This window comes from Panthera onca, chromosome D3 (assembly GCF_046562875.1).
Source record: "Panthera onca isolate mPanOnc1 chromosome D3, mPanOnc1 haplotype 2, whole genome shotgun sequence".
Lineage (NCBI taxonomy): Eukaryota > Metazoa > Chordata > Mammalia > Carnivora > Felidae > Panthera > Panthera onca.
The window spans coordinates 34,794,944-34,808,069 of NC_138350.1; the positions used below are offsets into that span (position 1 = coordinate 34,794,944).

The 13,126-nt window shown below is 48.7% G+C and overlaps 1 protein-coding gene across 6 annotated transcripts in view; it reads right to left on the minus strand.

Moving 5' to 3' along the window:
- The window catches only part of MTCL1 (microtubule crosslinking factor 1), a 135,347-nt gene that overhangs the window by 12,838 nt on the left and 109,383 nt on the right, over positions 1–13,126 (minus strand). For all 6 annotated transcript variants that reach the window (XM_078435418.2, XM_078435417.2, XM_060613267.3 and 3 more), the window contains 3 exons: positions 7,660–7,956; positions 6,146–6,177; positions 140–1,679 (listed from right to left, as the gene is read on the minus strand). In XM_078435418.2, the coding sequence (XP_078291544.2) occupies positions 140–1,679; positions 6,146–6,177; positions 7,660–7,956 (1,869 nt within the window). The remainder of the gene's footprint in view (positions 1–139; positions 1,680–6,145; positions 6,178–7,659; positions 7,957–13,126) is intronic.

A 13,126-nucleotide genomic window follows, 5' to 3' on the forward strand; every position in this document is an offset into this window, starting at 1 on the left:
TGCGAGCTCACAAGAGCCTGTTATGGACAAAGATTCTTGAAGTCAGATGACCTAGCACAATCCCCGGTTTACATGTGTTTTCCTGACATTTAAACAGAAGAGCTAGTAGGGTGAGGGTTGGAATACTCAGCCTCATTACCTCGATGGACCCTGGTTCAGCTTTGACCGTGTCTCCCATGTGGCTGTCACTGTTAAGACCTGGGGGCCCATGGGGGGCCTGTCTCCTCTCCTCCTTTAAGGCATGCTCCAACAGCTTCTTGTGGAGGATCCGGGCTACGTTCTCGGTGAGTGTGTAGCCAGGGGGAGCGGATAAGTCCTGCCTCAAGGGCGTGCCCTCTCCCCCGTCCTCCCTCCACGTCTCTGAGCCAGCCCCGATGGGGCTCGGGGACCGTCCCCGGGAATCGGGGCCGGTGTCCTGGCCTGGGCCCAGCTCTGGCCGAGGTTCTGCTGAGCGAGACCGACTGCCGGCCCGGGTCCCCTTCTGGAAGGGGTCCTGCACCACGGGGCTGTGGTCGATGATGTTGAAGAGGCTGGAGAGGCCATCGTTGATGGCAGTGTGCACGGGGCTCTCCCTTGTAGTGGTGGAGCGGGCCCAGGCTGACCCGCTGCACCCTTTCTGGGCCAGCCCTAGGGAGGTCCTGCTATTTGGCTGCTCAGCTTTGGGGAGGGGCTTCCTCTGCAGCTTGGGAGACCCGTACTTGGGGGAACAGCATGTGCGTTCGAACTTAGCCTGCACCTTCTCGATGGCAGGGGCCACCTGCCTGCTCCTAAGGCCGCGGGAAGGAGATGACGCGGGCGTGGCACCACCCCCCGCCTTTGGCGTGAGACACTTGTGGGGGCTGCTGGTGATGGCGCTGCCACGCAGGGCTTCGGTCTGCAGGCCGATGTTGATGGTCTGGACGGTCTGTGTCCCTGTCGTCCGGGACCCGTTGGTCTGGCAGGCCATGTCCTTGAGAGGAGGCTTGGGGGGACCAGAGCATATGGCGTTCCTGACGGAGAAGGCCACCTCCTTCATGTCATCACTCATGTTCTTGGACATCTGTAGGCCGTGCAGGGGGGACGCAAAACCCAGGGGGGCGCAGAGGGCACTCTCGAGGGGGCGCAGCCCTCCCTCCACGTAGTCTCGGGGGTGTCTGGAGGGGGCGCAAGGCCACCTGCTAAGCACATGTTCTGAGGGGCCTCCCTTTGAGTCTCCAGTGCCCCCCCTGGCTCTGCTTGTGGGAAACGGGCCCTCGGGCTCCGAGCGGCCCTTGCCCTCGCCGCCTGCCACCGTGATGCTGTCCATCCTCCGGACCGCGGGTGGGCTATGCAGCACCCGCAGCCCGGCCTGCTCGGTGCACACGTGGCTCCTCAGAGGCTGCTTCCGGCAGTGCTCGGGGCTGGTCATGGTGTCCGTGGTCATGGTGACGCTTGTGGTGAGGTACCAGGAGGAGTCGGGGAAAGACTCGGCGCCGGCCTCGTCCCCTGCCCGCCCCCCCTCGGTCCTGTCTGCCCAGGGCTCCGGGGGCCTCTCGTCCCAGCTCTTGCTGTTGAACTCCTCGATGTACTTCAGGTCGTCAGGAGACAGGGGCGGGGTGACGTCCTCCTTGCTGCCAGCAGCCGGCAGGCCCTTCTCCGGCAGGAAGGGAGAGACGTCCATCAGACGCTGGAATTCAGACATGGAGGACACGGACACAGCCCTGGGAAAAGTGGGAGAGAAGAGGGCGTCAGCTGACCCGCCATCCCCTGACCCCGCGCGACAGGCGACACGCGCGTCCTGTCCACCAGACAGGTGCCTGTTGTGCGTCAGTCTCCACCACCCGAACGACTGGGACACCTTCTAGCTGCTCTCCTGAGCTGCCCCCTGCGGATGTTTAACGGACTCTTCGTGGCTCTGGAGTTGTTCCGGAAGCCTTGTGTTAGTCAGAATTTAATACAGGCGACCCTCAAATACTATGGGAACAAGTGGGAGGCTGGGCTCCGGGGAAGTCAGAGCTAAGCTCCAAAGCCACTTTGGAATGGTTTCATTTTGGCCTGTGGATGCTCCACAGGAAGAGGGAAACCTGGCTGATGAGTGCCTTCAATTCCTAACCTACCAGGAGTTTCCAGAATTCTAGGCATTGTGGCAGGTGCTCGTGGTAGGACAGGAACACAGCCCCATCCTGATCCCACACCAGCTAATGGCATACGGGCAGGGGGTGGACACCACAACATCAGAGCTATAATCCCAAGTCCCGCTCACCCACCGGCCTCATCCTCTACTGGATGTGCTTCTTGGGAAGCACGGGGGACCCTGCAACAACACGGAGGTTAGGGGATCCGGCCCTCACGCAGTCAACATCCCACATATAACTTTGGACTTTCCCAAAACCTAAGTACTGATAGCCTACTGTCGAACGGAAGCCTTCTCGATAAACAGTCGATTAACGCATATTTTGTGTATGTATTAAAGGCTGTATTCTTATAATAAAGGAAACTAGAGAAGAGAAGATGGTATTAAGAAAACCATGAGGGGGCGCCTGGGTGGTTCAGTCGGTTAAGCGTCTGACTTCAGCTCAGGTCACGATCTCAGGTCTGTGAGTTCGAGCCTGCATTGGGCTCTGTGCTGGCAGCTCCGAGCCTGGAGCTTCAGATTCTGTGTTTCCCTCTCTCTGCCCCACCCCCGCTCATGCCTCTGTCTCTCTCTCTTTCTCTCAAAAGTAAATAAACTTAAAAAAAAGAGAAAAGAAAACCACGAGGAAGAGAAAATACATTTACAGTAGTATACTGTCTTTACTGGAAAAAATCCACAACTAAGGGGAGCCGTGTAGTTCAATCCGTGTTGTTCAAGGCTCAACTGTACCAAGCATAATCTGCAGAGGCCAAACGGAAGATGTGGAAGGAAGCAGGGAAGTGGAAGGTGGGACAGATGTGCACATAATTTGCAAATACCACTTCAAACAGAAATTCCATCTGGTCCTGTCCAAATCCACCAACAGGGTTCAGTTGTCCCTTCCCCGTCTGCTCCCTCCGTTAGGGCCAAGCCTGCTTTTTGTTCTTGCTCCCTCCCGTATTCCTGGACAAGAGGAAGACTCCCTCGGACACACAGACACACGCCAGGAGGGTAAAGACAGGTGAGTTAAAGGAACAGCCAGTTTGGGATAAGTGCGGCCTGATCGATGTGGATTTGGATGTAGATGCCTCAATATATCAGTGCTTTCGTTCTGTATATTTCTATTTGGTATGAATTTACCGACCGCCACCTGTATGCCCGGGCAGGCCCTGTATGAGGTGCTGGGGATTCCAAAATGCTAAGACAGGAGGTTGCTAGAGTGCTCAGGCAGCTTGTCAACCCCCTACCCCCACCCCCCAGGGCAAAGAAGTGGTGTCCAGGAAGGAGGCTTGGGACTGGCTGTGCCTGCCAGCTCAGGCCTGGACCCCCTGGTCGGAAATCCCTCCTGATGGGGTAGAGGGGAGGGAAGAAGTGTGCAGACTCACTGCCTCTGCAGCTAGACCACTTTCTCATGGGACATACTCATATCTGCACACCACGAACAGAAGTTTAAATCCCTAGGGTTCTAGACCAGCACAGGTGCTGCCCAACGGGTCCCAGGTGGAGAGTATGTGGGCCACCCCACTGCAAAATCCATGCATGATGGTGAGGCCAGAGTTGGGGTCTATGTACCACAAGGACTGGCCCACAGAACATGTAAAGCTCTGGGTGGCTTTGCCCTCACCCTGGGGTCACATGCTCTTGGGGTCGCCACCCTGGGGTAAAAGAGCAGGCTACAAATGATAGCAGTAGGTCTTCTACCTTGTTATTTCTCACTAGACACAAAAGTGGGTGGTATTTTTTGTGTGTGAGAAATCATCTATAAACTCTCCCATGGCCCTGTGAATAACAGAAAGCTGGCTATAACTAGCATTGAAACTAAAAAGAAACAAGAGGGGATGGGTTGATTTATCACTAGGGGTATTAAGCTTTCTGGTAAGTGTGACTTCCCTCTTCTTGCCTCCGGCCAAGTCAAGGAGCTGCTGAATTAATAATGAGCTTTAGAACGCTTCTCACTGCCGGCCGGAAGTACTCTATAGGCACTGAAACCCCAATCCTTTCTGCGTTTCTCGGACATGGCTTGTCTAGCCCCCAATTTCTGCCCATAAGGGAACTACTCTCAGAGTTAAGTCAGTGGCACTTGTGTGGGGACTTTGTGCCTCAAGGGTTTGGATGGATATCGTGGAACAGAGGTGATGTGGCTGGAGAAAGGGGCCGCACCAGCCTTAGCAGAGGGCAAGGTGAAGCAGATATAAAGCCAGAACACATCTGGAATACACTCCAGTGTGTGAAGGCACACAGAACAAAGTATGGAGGGAAGACACGAAACCGCTAGAAGCAAGAGGGAAAAGGGGAGGACGGGGAGGACACATGGACTTTCTTACCTTGGACATTTTGATGTGTAAGTTTTAATAATATTTCTGGTGTTGTGCTATTTAAGTTTTAATTTTAAGGTTAACTTTTTCAAGTATGCATGACTTTTGAAATTAACAACAGCAATTGAGATAAAAAGTAAGAGGGGAGCCTGGCTGGCTCAGTAGGAAGAGCATGCGACTCTTGATCTCGGGGTCACGAGTTCAAGCCCCATGTTGGGTGTAGAGATGACTAAAAAAAAAAATAAACTTTTAGGGGCACCTACGTGGCTCAGTCGGTTAAGCATCCGACTTCAGCTCAGGTCATGATCTCACGGTCTGTGCGTTCAAGCCCTGTGTTGGGCTCTGTGCTGACAGCTCAGAGCCTGGAGCCTGCTTGGGATTCCGTGTCTCCTTGTCTCTCTGCACCCCGTCCCTACCCCCCACCCCATGCTCTCTTCCTCTCTGAAAAATGAATAAACCTTAAAAAATTTTTTAAAAAAACACTTAAAAAATAAGATAAAATCTAAGAGCTCCTGGGCAGGGAGGAGCTCTGTGAAGGTAGCTGAACTTTGTGACTCTTAAGTCTGTGCCAGGCATTGCTTTCCGTGTAGTAACACATTTAAGCTGTAAAGAAATTGAAACACCTCCTGTTTACAGATGAGGAAACTGAGGCACAAGGCAGTTACCTAACGCACCCCAAGGCACAGAGCCAGTGAGAGGCAGGAGTGCATGTGAAACCAGGCTCTCACTCTCGAATGCGGCCCTGGACTGTCCGAGAATGACCGGACGAGACAGAGCCTGAAGGACAGAAAGGCACCTCCGTGGTCTTGGATGGTTTGGGATGAACTGATACAGGGCAAAATGCGAAGGAGGCAATAATTCATGGACTCGAAGTTTACAGGAAAACCAGGGATGAGGATATCTGGAAACTGAGAACTGCCCTGGGGAGAAGTTTCCTGTGGTGGAAATAGCATGTATTCATCTATAAAGAAAAAGCGCGTGTGTGGGGCTGGGGGCGGGGGCTGTGTACGGGAAATCTTTGTACTTTCCGCACAGTTGTGTATTTTTAATGTTTAAAAATAAACAAATTTTGCTTGGATGTGTTGTTTCAGATACATCCTACCACCTGTATGACCTAAAATATATCATAACTAACGTCACCAACATCACTTACTTTGTATTTACTTCAAAGTTCACTGTTGGGAAATATCTTTTTTCTTTTTTCTTTTTTTAAGTAGGCTCCACCCCCAGCAAAGAGCCCAATAATGAGGGGCCTGAACTCATGACCCTGAGATCAAGACCTGAGCTGAGATCAAGTGTTGGACGCTTAACCAACTGAGCCACCCAGGCGCCCCAACGGCCAGGAAGTATCTTAATAAATCCTCCTGGGAGAGCTTTAAATGCACGGTATATAAAATGTCTCACAGCACATCAAGAGGGAGGCTTTCCAGACTAAATGACAAGAGAGGGGTTTCTGTGGACTTTTCCAAACCCACTGAACACAACATTCCTTTCTATACACAACACACACCTGTAACCGTTCTCACCATGACACTAATGCCCACACAAGTACAGCATGTCTCTGGCTTTTCCGTGGTGAATGATAGAAAAGAACCATATTGATGAAATCAATAATAATAAAGCCACTAGTTATTCAGAAGTCTTACTTTAAGTCATTTTGAAGACCGTGTTATCACGACTGCAGTGACAAGAGAGAGTTTTAAGACCAAGAGGTTTTCATTCCAGTAGCCTAACTACTGTTTTCATCAAGCTTACTTACCTTTGAAGATTTCCCTTGTGATTTTCTTCTTCCTATAAAGAAGAAATAAGATCGTCTGAATCAGTTAATACTGGCTGCCCAGGCACCTTCGATGTGCTAAATTTCGGTCAGGAGAGCTACTGCCCCCCAGCCCTTCGAGGTACGACAATAAAACCAGAACCCACAGGGTGATGAGGGATTGGAGCTCCTGCAGTCCAGGGAGGAGCCCGCGTGTGTGAGAAAAACTGGCTTTAAACTTCACCGTGAAGGAAGTGGCTCTTCTGCGCTTCCTCAAAGGACTTCTAACTACGTAAATTTCAAAGCTGGCTTTTGTAATGACCTGAATACATCTGAATGTGTGTGTGTGTGTGTGTGTGTGTGTGTGTGTGTGTGTGTGAGAGAGAGAGAGAGAGAGAGAGAGAGAGAGAGGAGGAGGTGGGCGAAGGGAAGATCGGGCCCCAAGAGAGGAAGTTAGGAGACTGATGTCCCTTGGGCTAAGCCTCACTGTAGAAGTTGATGCAACCTCCTTAGGCGTGAGCACTTTCTTGATTGTGAGCATGGCCATTCGGAATGAGAGGTGAACTTACAACGACTCCCACTTTGTACCCATCAATGTGGGGCCACGGTCACTCTGGAGCTGGGACAGGGCAGGCTCCTGACCCTGGTCTGCTTTCTCTCTGCTGTGCGGCTGCACTGTGGGGGTTGCTGATAGATCAAACAGGGTGGCATATTGGTGATGTCATGCCACCTGGCTACATACCGCTGAGAAGATACTTGACCTCACAGACACCTGACTCAAGTGTGACTGACCCACATTTCAACACTACTTGACGAGAACTCTTTGAAGTCTGTTAAGTGTTTGGGACAGGTTCAATGACAGGTACAGCAACTCTTAAACTGACCCACGAGTACTAATTCCTAAAATCAAACCCGGTTTTAAAACCTAGGTTTTGAAAAGGGGTAACCAGAAAAACCTGATGCTGCACCGGGGAAATTTCAGCCCAGTGCTTACCTCATAGATTTGCTGATCTAATTGACGCATGGCTTCTAAGTGTTGGATTTTTCTTCCCCTTTGCACAGAGCAAGAATTTATAGTATGTCATTGTTTAGTGACACTCACTAGTTCCCAACGTGAGTGCTTTCTTTAGAACAGATTTTACTGCTACCAGCAAGTTTAGAATCAGAAGGCTGCTATGATTTAAAGAGAGGCTGAAGACCTATAGTTCCCAGATTGAACTGTCTCCTCCTGTGTTTCACTGGACCTGCTCACGTGGGAGACCGTTCATTCACAGAGGACACAGTCCTGCACATTCAAACCCGAGACGCGGTGGCAGAGTGCACCTGAACACAGCACATGCTAGGAGCCTGGGGTCAGGATTACCAAGCCAAGCTCTTGGTATTGTGAACGTTTCCTGTGTACTCAACCCAGAGGCTGCGATGTGCAAAGCCTTTGAGCCTGCAGACCCCACGGCCAGGTTTCCTGACAACCCCCGGGGTCCTGCAGCAGTTAACCGGACCCCAAATCCCAAGCCGACCTGGGGGAGGCAGTTCCTGAACTCCCGCTGGGGCCCGCGGGCCGGAGGCTCCTCTGGCTCGTCATCCAGGGACAAGGCGTCCAAGTAGAGATTTTCCCGTGCTGAACACCTGTCCGATTCCTTCAGCTTGGACAGCGGCCGGTCTTCAAATGGGGTAGAGTCTGTGTCTGCGCAGGGCCACATCCCCAAGGGGCGGGGCATACGGGGGCTTCCCGGGTGGGCAAAGGGGCGGATGTTGCCTTCTTTTGGATCACAGAGGAAGCTGCCACTTCTCCGGGGGCTGTTTTCTTTCTGCAACTTGAGCGTTTTAAAAATGAAAGCAGTTAGCCTCACCTTTCCCTCTGTTGCTCTCCCTAAGACCACTGCTTCTCCCCAGTTTGGAATTACATTTGGGGCCACTGGAAAGACTATGAGAAGTATATGTTCTTAAAGGTCTGACCTTAATTCCAAAAGTAACACGATATTACAGATGCTTTTATTTAAAAAAAAAAATCACAATTTTATCCGGACTGGAAAATCTGCATTAACTATACACACAAGCCAACTCCTTCTGACGAGAATATATATATTCCTATGTGTAACTTGGAGTACTGGATATAACTTGGCGAACTGCTCACAGGAAATTATACATTTATTTAAAAAATTGAACACTGTTAAGTGACATATTTAGAACTCCCTTTATACCTTCAGAACTTAAGGAACACTCAATGGAAAACCATCAGTGGCAGCAAATTTCTGAGGGTGAATTTGATTTTCCTAACCAGCAGGTTTCCTAATTATAATACTGTCATTTAGGATGGGTCCCCTATGTAACCTAAGTGATCGAACTGGGTTGTAACCACTGGGTGTCAAAAGTAACTTCCACTTTGCTTGAGAGGGTTAAAGCTTAGCTATAAAGTCGATTAAAGATCAGATCTGACTGAAAACAAGAAAAATATGCCACATACTTTAGAGCCATCCTTTTTTTTTTTTTTTTTTTTTGCCTGACTTGAGAAACTCGGGAACCCCTGGAGTTAGGGAGGTCTGAGTTGGAGCCATTGTCCTGTGCCTTGCTGGTTTCCTCAGCTCAGTGTCGTCATCTGTAAAATGGGGACAGCACGGCTTCCTGCTGTGGAGGGGCCACAAGAAAGGCGAGCCCACCAGGGGCCAGGCCCATTGGGCAACTCAATGCTTGTCAGCAAGATGACCACCACTGACCTTGCTCGGGCCTGGGTGCACTGATACACGTCTTGCCTATTTACGGCATTAGAACTAACAACCTGGAGCCACTTAGGAAGGGAGTCAATGTGAACTCACAGTGACAGGCAGAGAAATGGTGTGCAGAAATGGTGCTCACTCCCTGGAGAAGCCCTAATGGACGGCTCCCCCCTGGACTCTCTGGAGCTTTCCTCACCGCCTTCCTTCCAAAACAGGTAGAGAAAGCGTAACTGAGGCCTGAGGATATTTCCACCTACACGTCTCCACCGGGGTCTTTACTGGGTGACCTGCTCACACGCTCTTACCACGTTGGCTGCTGTTCTGAACAAGAAAACTATCTGAAGGGCGAAAGTGACATTTGGATTTTCCAAAGAAGGAAGATTTCCAGTCCTCAAGTAGGGTGCCAAGAAGTTCCAAAACTCCCTTGGAAGCATTAAATTTTTTTTTTTTTTTTAACAGCCCATTTCACCAGCTACACCTCTGGGTCCTCACTGAAGCCTTCATCCATGAGCAGGAGGTATGTGTGGCTTCTGCATCGTCAGGAACAAAGTCAACGTTTGAGAATGGGGACAAGGGGACTCTTCCTCATTTTTAGTAATTTCTGAGGCGGTGGATTATCTTCAGTTTCTGAGAAAGATGGAGATGCAAGTAGCCAGAGCTTAAATGTTAAGAGTCTGACGCCGGGTCACAGCTGAATTAGCCAACAAGCCAATCGCTCTGGGTTTCAGCTACGCCCCTGTGCTCTCAACCCTAAGACACAATTCTTCTCAGTTCTCTTAAAGATGCTAATGTTTTCTTTAAAAACAAAAAACAAAAACAAAAAAACCCCAAAACCCAAAAACAAAAAAAAACCCAAAACCAAAAAACAAACAAACAAACAAACAAAACAACAAAAAAGGAAAGCTTTTTTTTATTCATCTAACGCATGTCAGCGCAATTGAGTTTCAACACGTGATCATCCCTAAGCTATTCTGGGTGAGAATTAAAACACAAGAATCACATTCGAAGCTGTAAATGTGCTCCGCGGGTGTGTGTGAAGGGGAGGAAAGAATGACTAAGGAGGAGAGCTCTGAACCAGCACATTCTAACTCAGCAAAGTGGGAATTCAAAAATAAACCCAGGCGGCCAGAAGCAATGTATACTAAAGCTGGGAAGTGTTAGGTTTCCTAAAAATGAACTGGAATGGGTTTAGCTGGAGGTATCTGCTGTAAGATGCCTCTGGGGTGTTGTAATAGAATAATGGGTCCTTAAAAGGATCGGGTTTCCTAGGAGAGTCATTTCAAACGAGCCATCAGCACCTACTGTACTTAGAATCCTGCAGCAGGACAACTTTTAGTGCAAATAAAAAACGGAAAAGCTTTGCATTTCAAGTAATACAGGAAACAATAAACCTTCAAAGGTGTCACCTTACCCAAACGGTCAAAGGAAAAAAAAGGTCACTTTGTGAGCAGGTTTTAAAAGAATGGCCTTTCAGGGCGTAGAAGCGGCTGATTTAAGGAAGTTACTGGAAGGAGAACGGAACGACACAGGGTCCTTCTTTTAGGTCTTTAGTACAGCGGCGGGTCCTATATCATCTGCGTGTTAACTGGGAACTTAATTCTAAGGAGAAATGTAGTGTGACTCCATAAAAGTTAACTATCACCCAGTCAAATCTGGACCGGGACAAGAGACGTTGATAAGATAGATGATATGTGTTATATGACCTTAACCACATTCCCACAGTCATCCATCATATAAAATGCCTCATGTGGCACAGAAATTATGTCGGAATTTAACGACACCGGACGAGTATGAAGCATGTGTTCTGAAAGTGGAAAATGGATTTAGTGTCACTTCCTTCACCAACTGTGTTAGGGTGATCACAGTCAAGGTTACGTGGCTCACCAAGTAGTCAAATGTCAAGAGCATACGTTATGAAGAATGTTCACTTCTATTTCTTGTGTATCTATGGAATGCGGGGCTAAAAATTCAATGAATGATAAACAAAACTTCCACACATACACACACTTCAGTCACTTTCCTCTTTTACGGAGAATGCCTATAACTGCTTTATCTAATTTTCAGGATTGGGTACCAAGGTTTATAAAATTGTCTTTTAAAATGCTGACTATTTGTGGGAAAAGGCCAGATTTATTTTTGAAAGCCACAACCGCATATCTGAAGCATCATTCACTGGCAACAAATCCTCTTCTAAAAACAGCAGTGAGATCATTGTACAAAGCCGGTGGGAGCCACCACACAGATTTCAGGAACAGATGACTGCCTGGAACCCATGTGTCTTGAATCCATTACGTTCAGAGACGTTAACCTTGAGGACTGAAGTTCTGAGGCTGTCGGCTTGGTAGGACTGCTGCGGTCCCGACACGGAATACGGACATGAGTCGGAAATGGGGTTCAGCAAGCACATGCCCGCTTTTATCTTTCAAAATACAGTTTCTTAACATGGGGCACCTGCACTTCTCTGGTCACGAACTCTTCAAAAGCTCAATATCATCAGATGTCTTACTATATTTTCCCTCACTAGGAATTCTTCCTTCCCCCAAGTAAAACCCTAACAGCTTGTTTAAATGATAGTCAGGGTGTGACTTCTAAAAAGCAGCAATGCAAAGACCAAGGAGCCCATAGCTCACAGCCAAAGGGGACCCCAGAGGGGCCATGGCAGGGATCCTGACGGCCTTACTGTGGTACAGGTGGGACACAGTGAGTGCTCCTGGAGGGAAGGCCAAGAGGGAACCTCTCCGGTAACAAGGTGCCTGGAGTTACGGAGATCCTGGTTAGCTGAAGCTGGATGTGATAAATCAATGACCGTTTTGCAAGAATACATGCTATTTTTGCTCTTGCCACTTCTACCTAACAGCTGATCCATTCAGCAGAGCACAGGCGCACAGGGGATTTAATGCAGAAGATTCTTCTCAAACGATGCATTTCTAGGCCAAACAGGAAGTGGTCACCTTTCCTTTGATAGAATTTGGGGAATTTTGAAAGGAGCCACATCAGATATCAGTATGGTGGCTCGGTTGTGTGAGTAATCAGATCTGGGAGGAACTGTTGCTCCTTTTTATCTGCACTGTGCTTTCTTCTCCACGCTTTTTAAAAATTTTTTTTAAAATATTTTTATTTATTTTTGAGATAGAGAGAGACAGAGTGCAAGTGGGGGAGCGACAGAGAGAGAGGGAGACACAGAATCCGTAGCAGGCTCCAGGCCCTGAGCTATCAGCACAGAGCCCGACTCGGGGGCTGAACCCACAAACCATGAGATAATGACCTGAGCCGAAGTCAGGTGCTCAACCGACTGAGCCACCAAGGTGCCCCTCTTCTCAACGCTTTCTGAGCCAGGGGCTCCTGGCTTTTTTTTTTTCTTTTTTTAGCTCGTTCACCTTCTCTCTCTCCCAGACAGTATACAGAAACTAACCCTGGCCATTGCACCTGCATAACACAGGTACCACATCTTGGAATGATAGAGCACAGTTTTCAAAAGGCTCCCACATAAATGCCAGCAGTATGGGTATTTGTAATAGAGTAATGTTATTTTTCCTGAACTTGGTTTCCTATTGATTAATACGTTTCCTTGAGGCTTCATAAATTTATAAGTGTGCCTGGCTGGAATAAATAAAAAAATACACATACGCTATGTAAAACTCCATCCAGGGAAGAATTCCAAGCCTTCATCAGTTTAATGAGAAAATTTAATTTGTGCATCACTCAGGCATGACCCCAACTATGCAAACCATCCTAAGTCTGACGCAATGTAGACATATTTTCTATTATCTGGAAGGTAGAAAAACAACTCCCCATCCCCCGCTGAATTCATCTGGGTGTTGGAATCATTTGTTTAGCTGAAGGCAATGAACTACCAGCTCCCTCTCCGACTACGGTCCTACCTAATCACAGCTCAGCAAGATCCACAGCAGGTGCAAACAGCCTGATTTCCAACTTGATTCAGCAATTTCTTTCCTAATGGACAGCAATTCCATTCAAGTTGGAGCCGTGACTGTGACCACATCTTTAGTGGCCAACTTCAAAGGTAGTTTGCATCTTGCAGGAATCACCTAATAAGACCTGAAATAACCTCATCTTTCAAGTTCAGTCTTTAACTTCTTTTAAAATGCCACCCCCCCCCCCCAAGCCCTGACCACAGACCTCCCACACGTATACACACAAGGAAGTTACCCACAAGCTTTGCAATGAGATCTGTGTACTAGCAGGGCCCGGTCTGGATCTCCCACACTAGAAATTCTGCTATTTTTTCCTCTTCCTTTGGAAGCCCGTG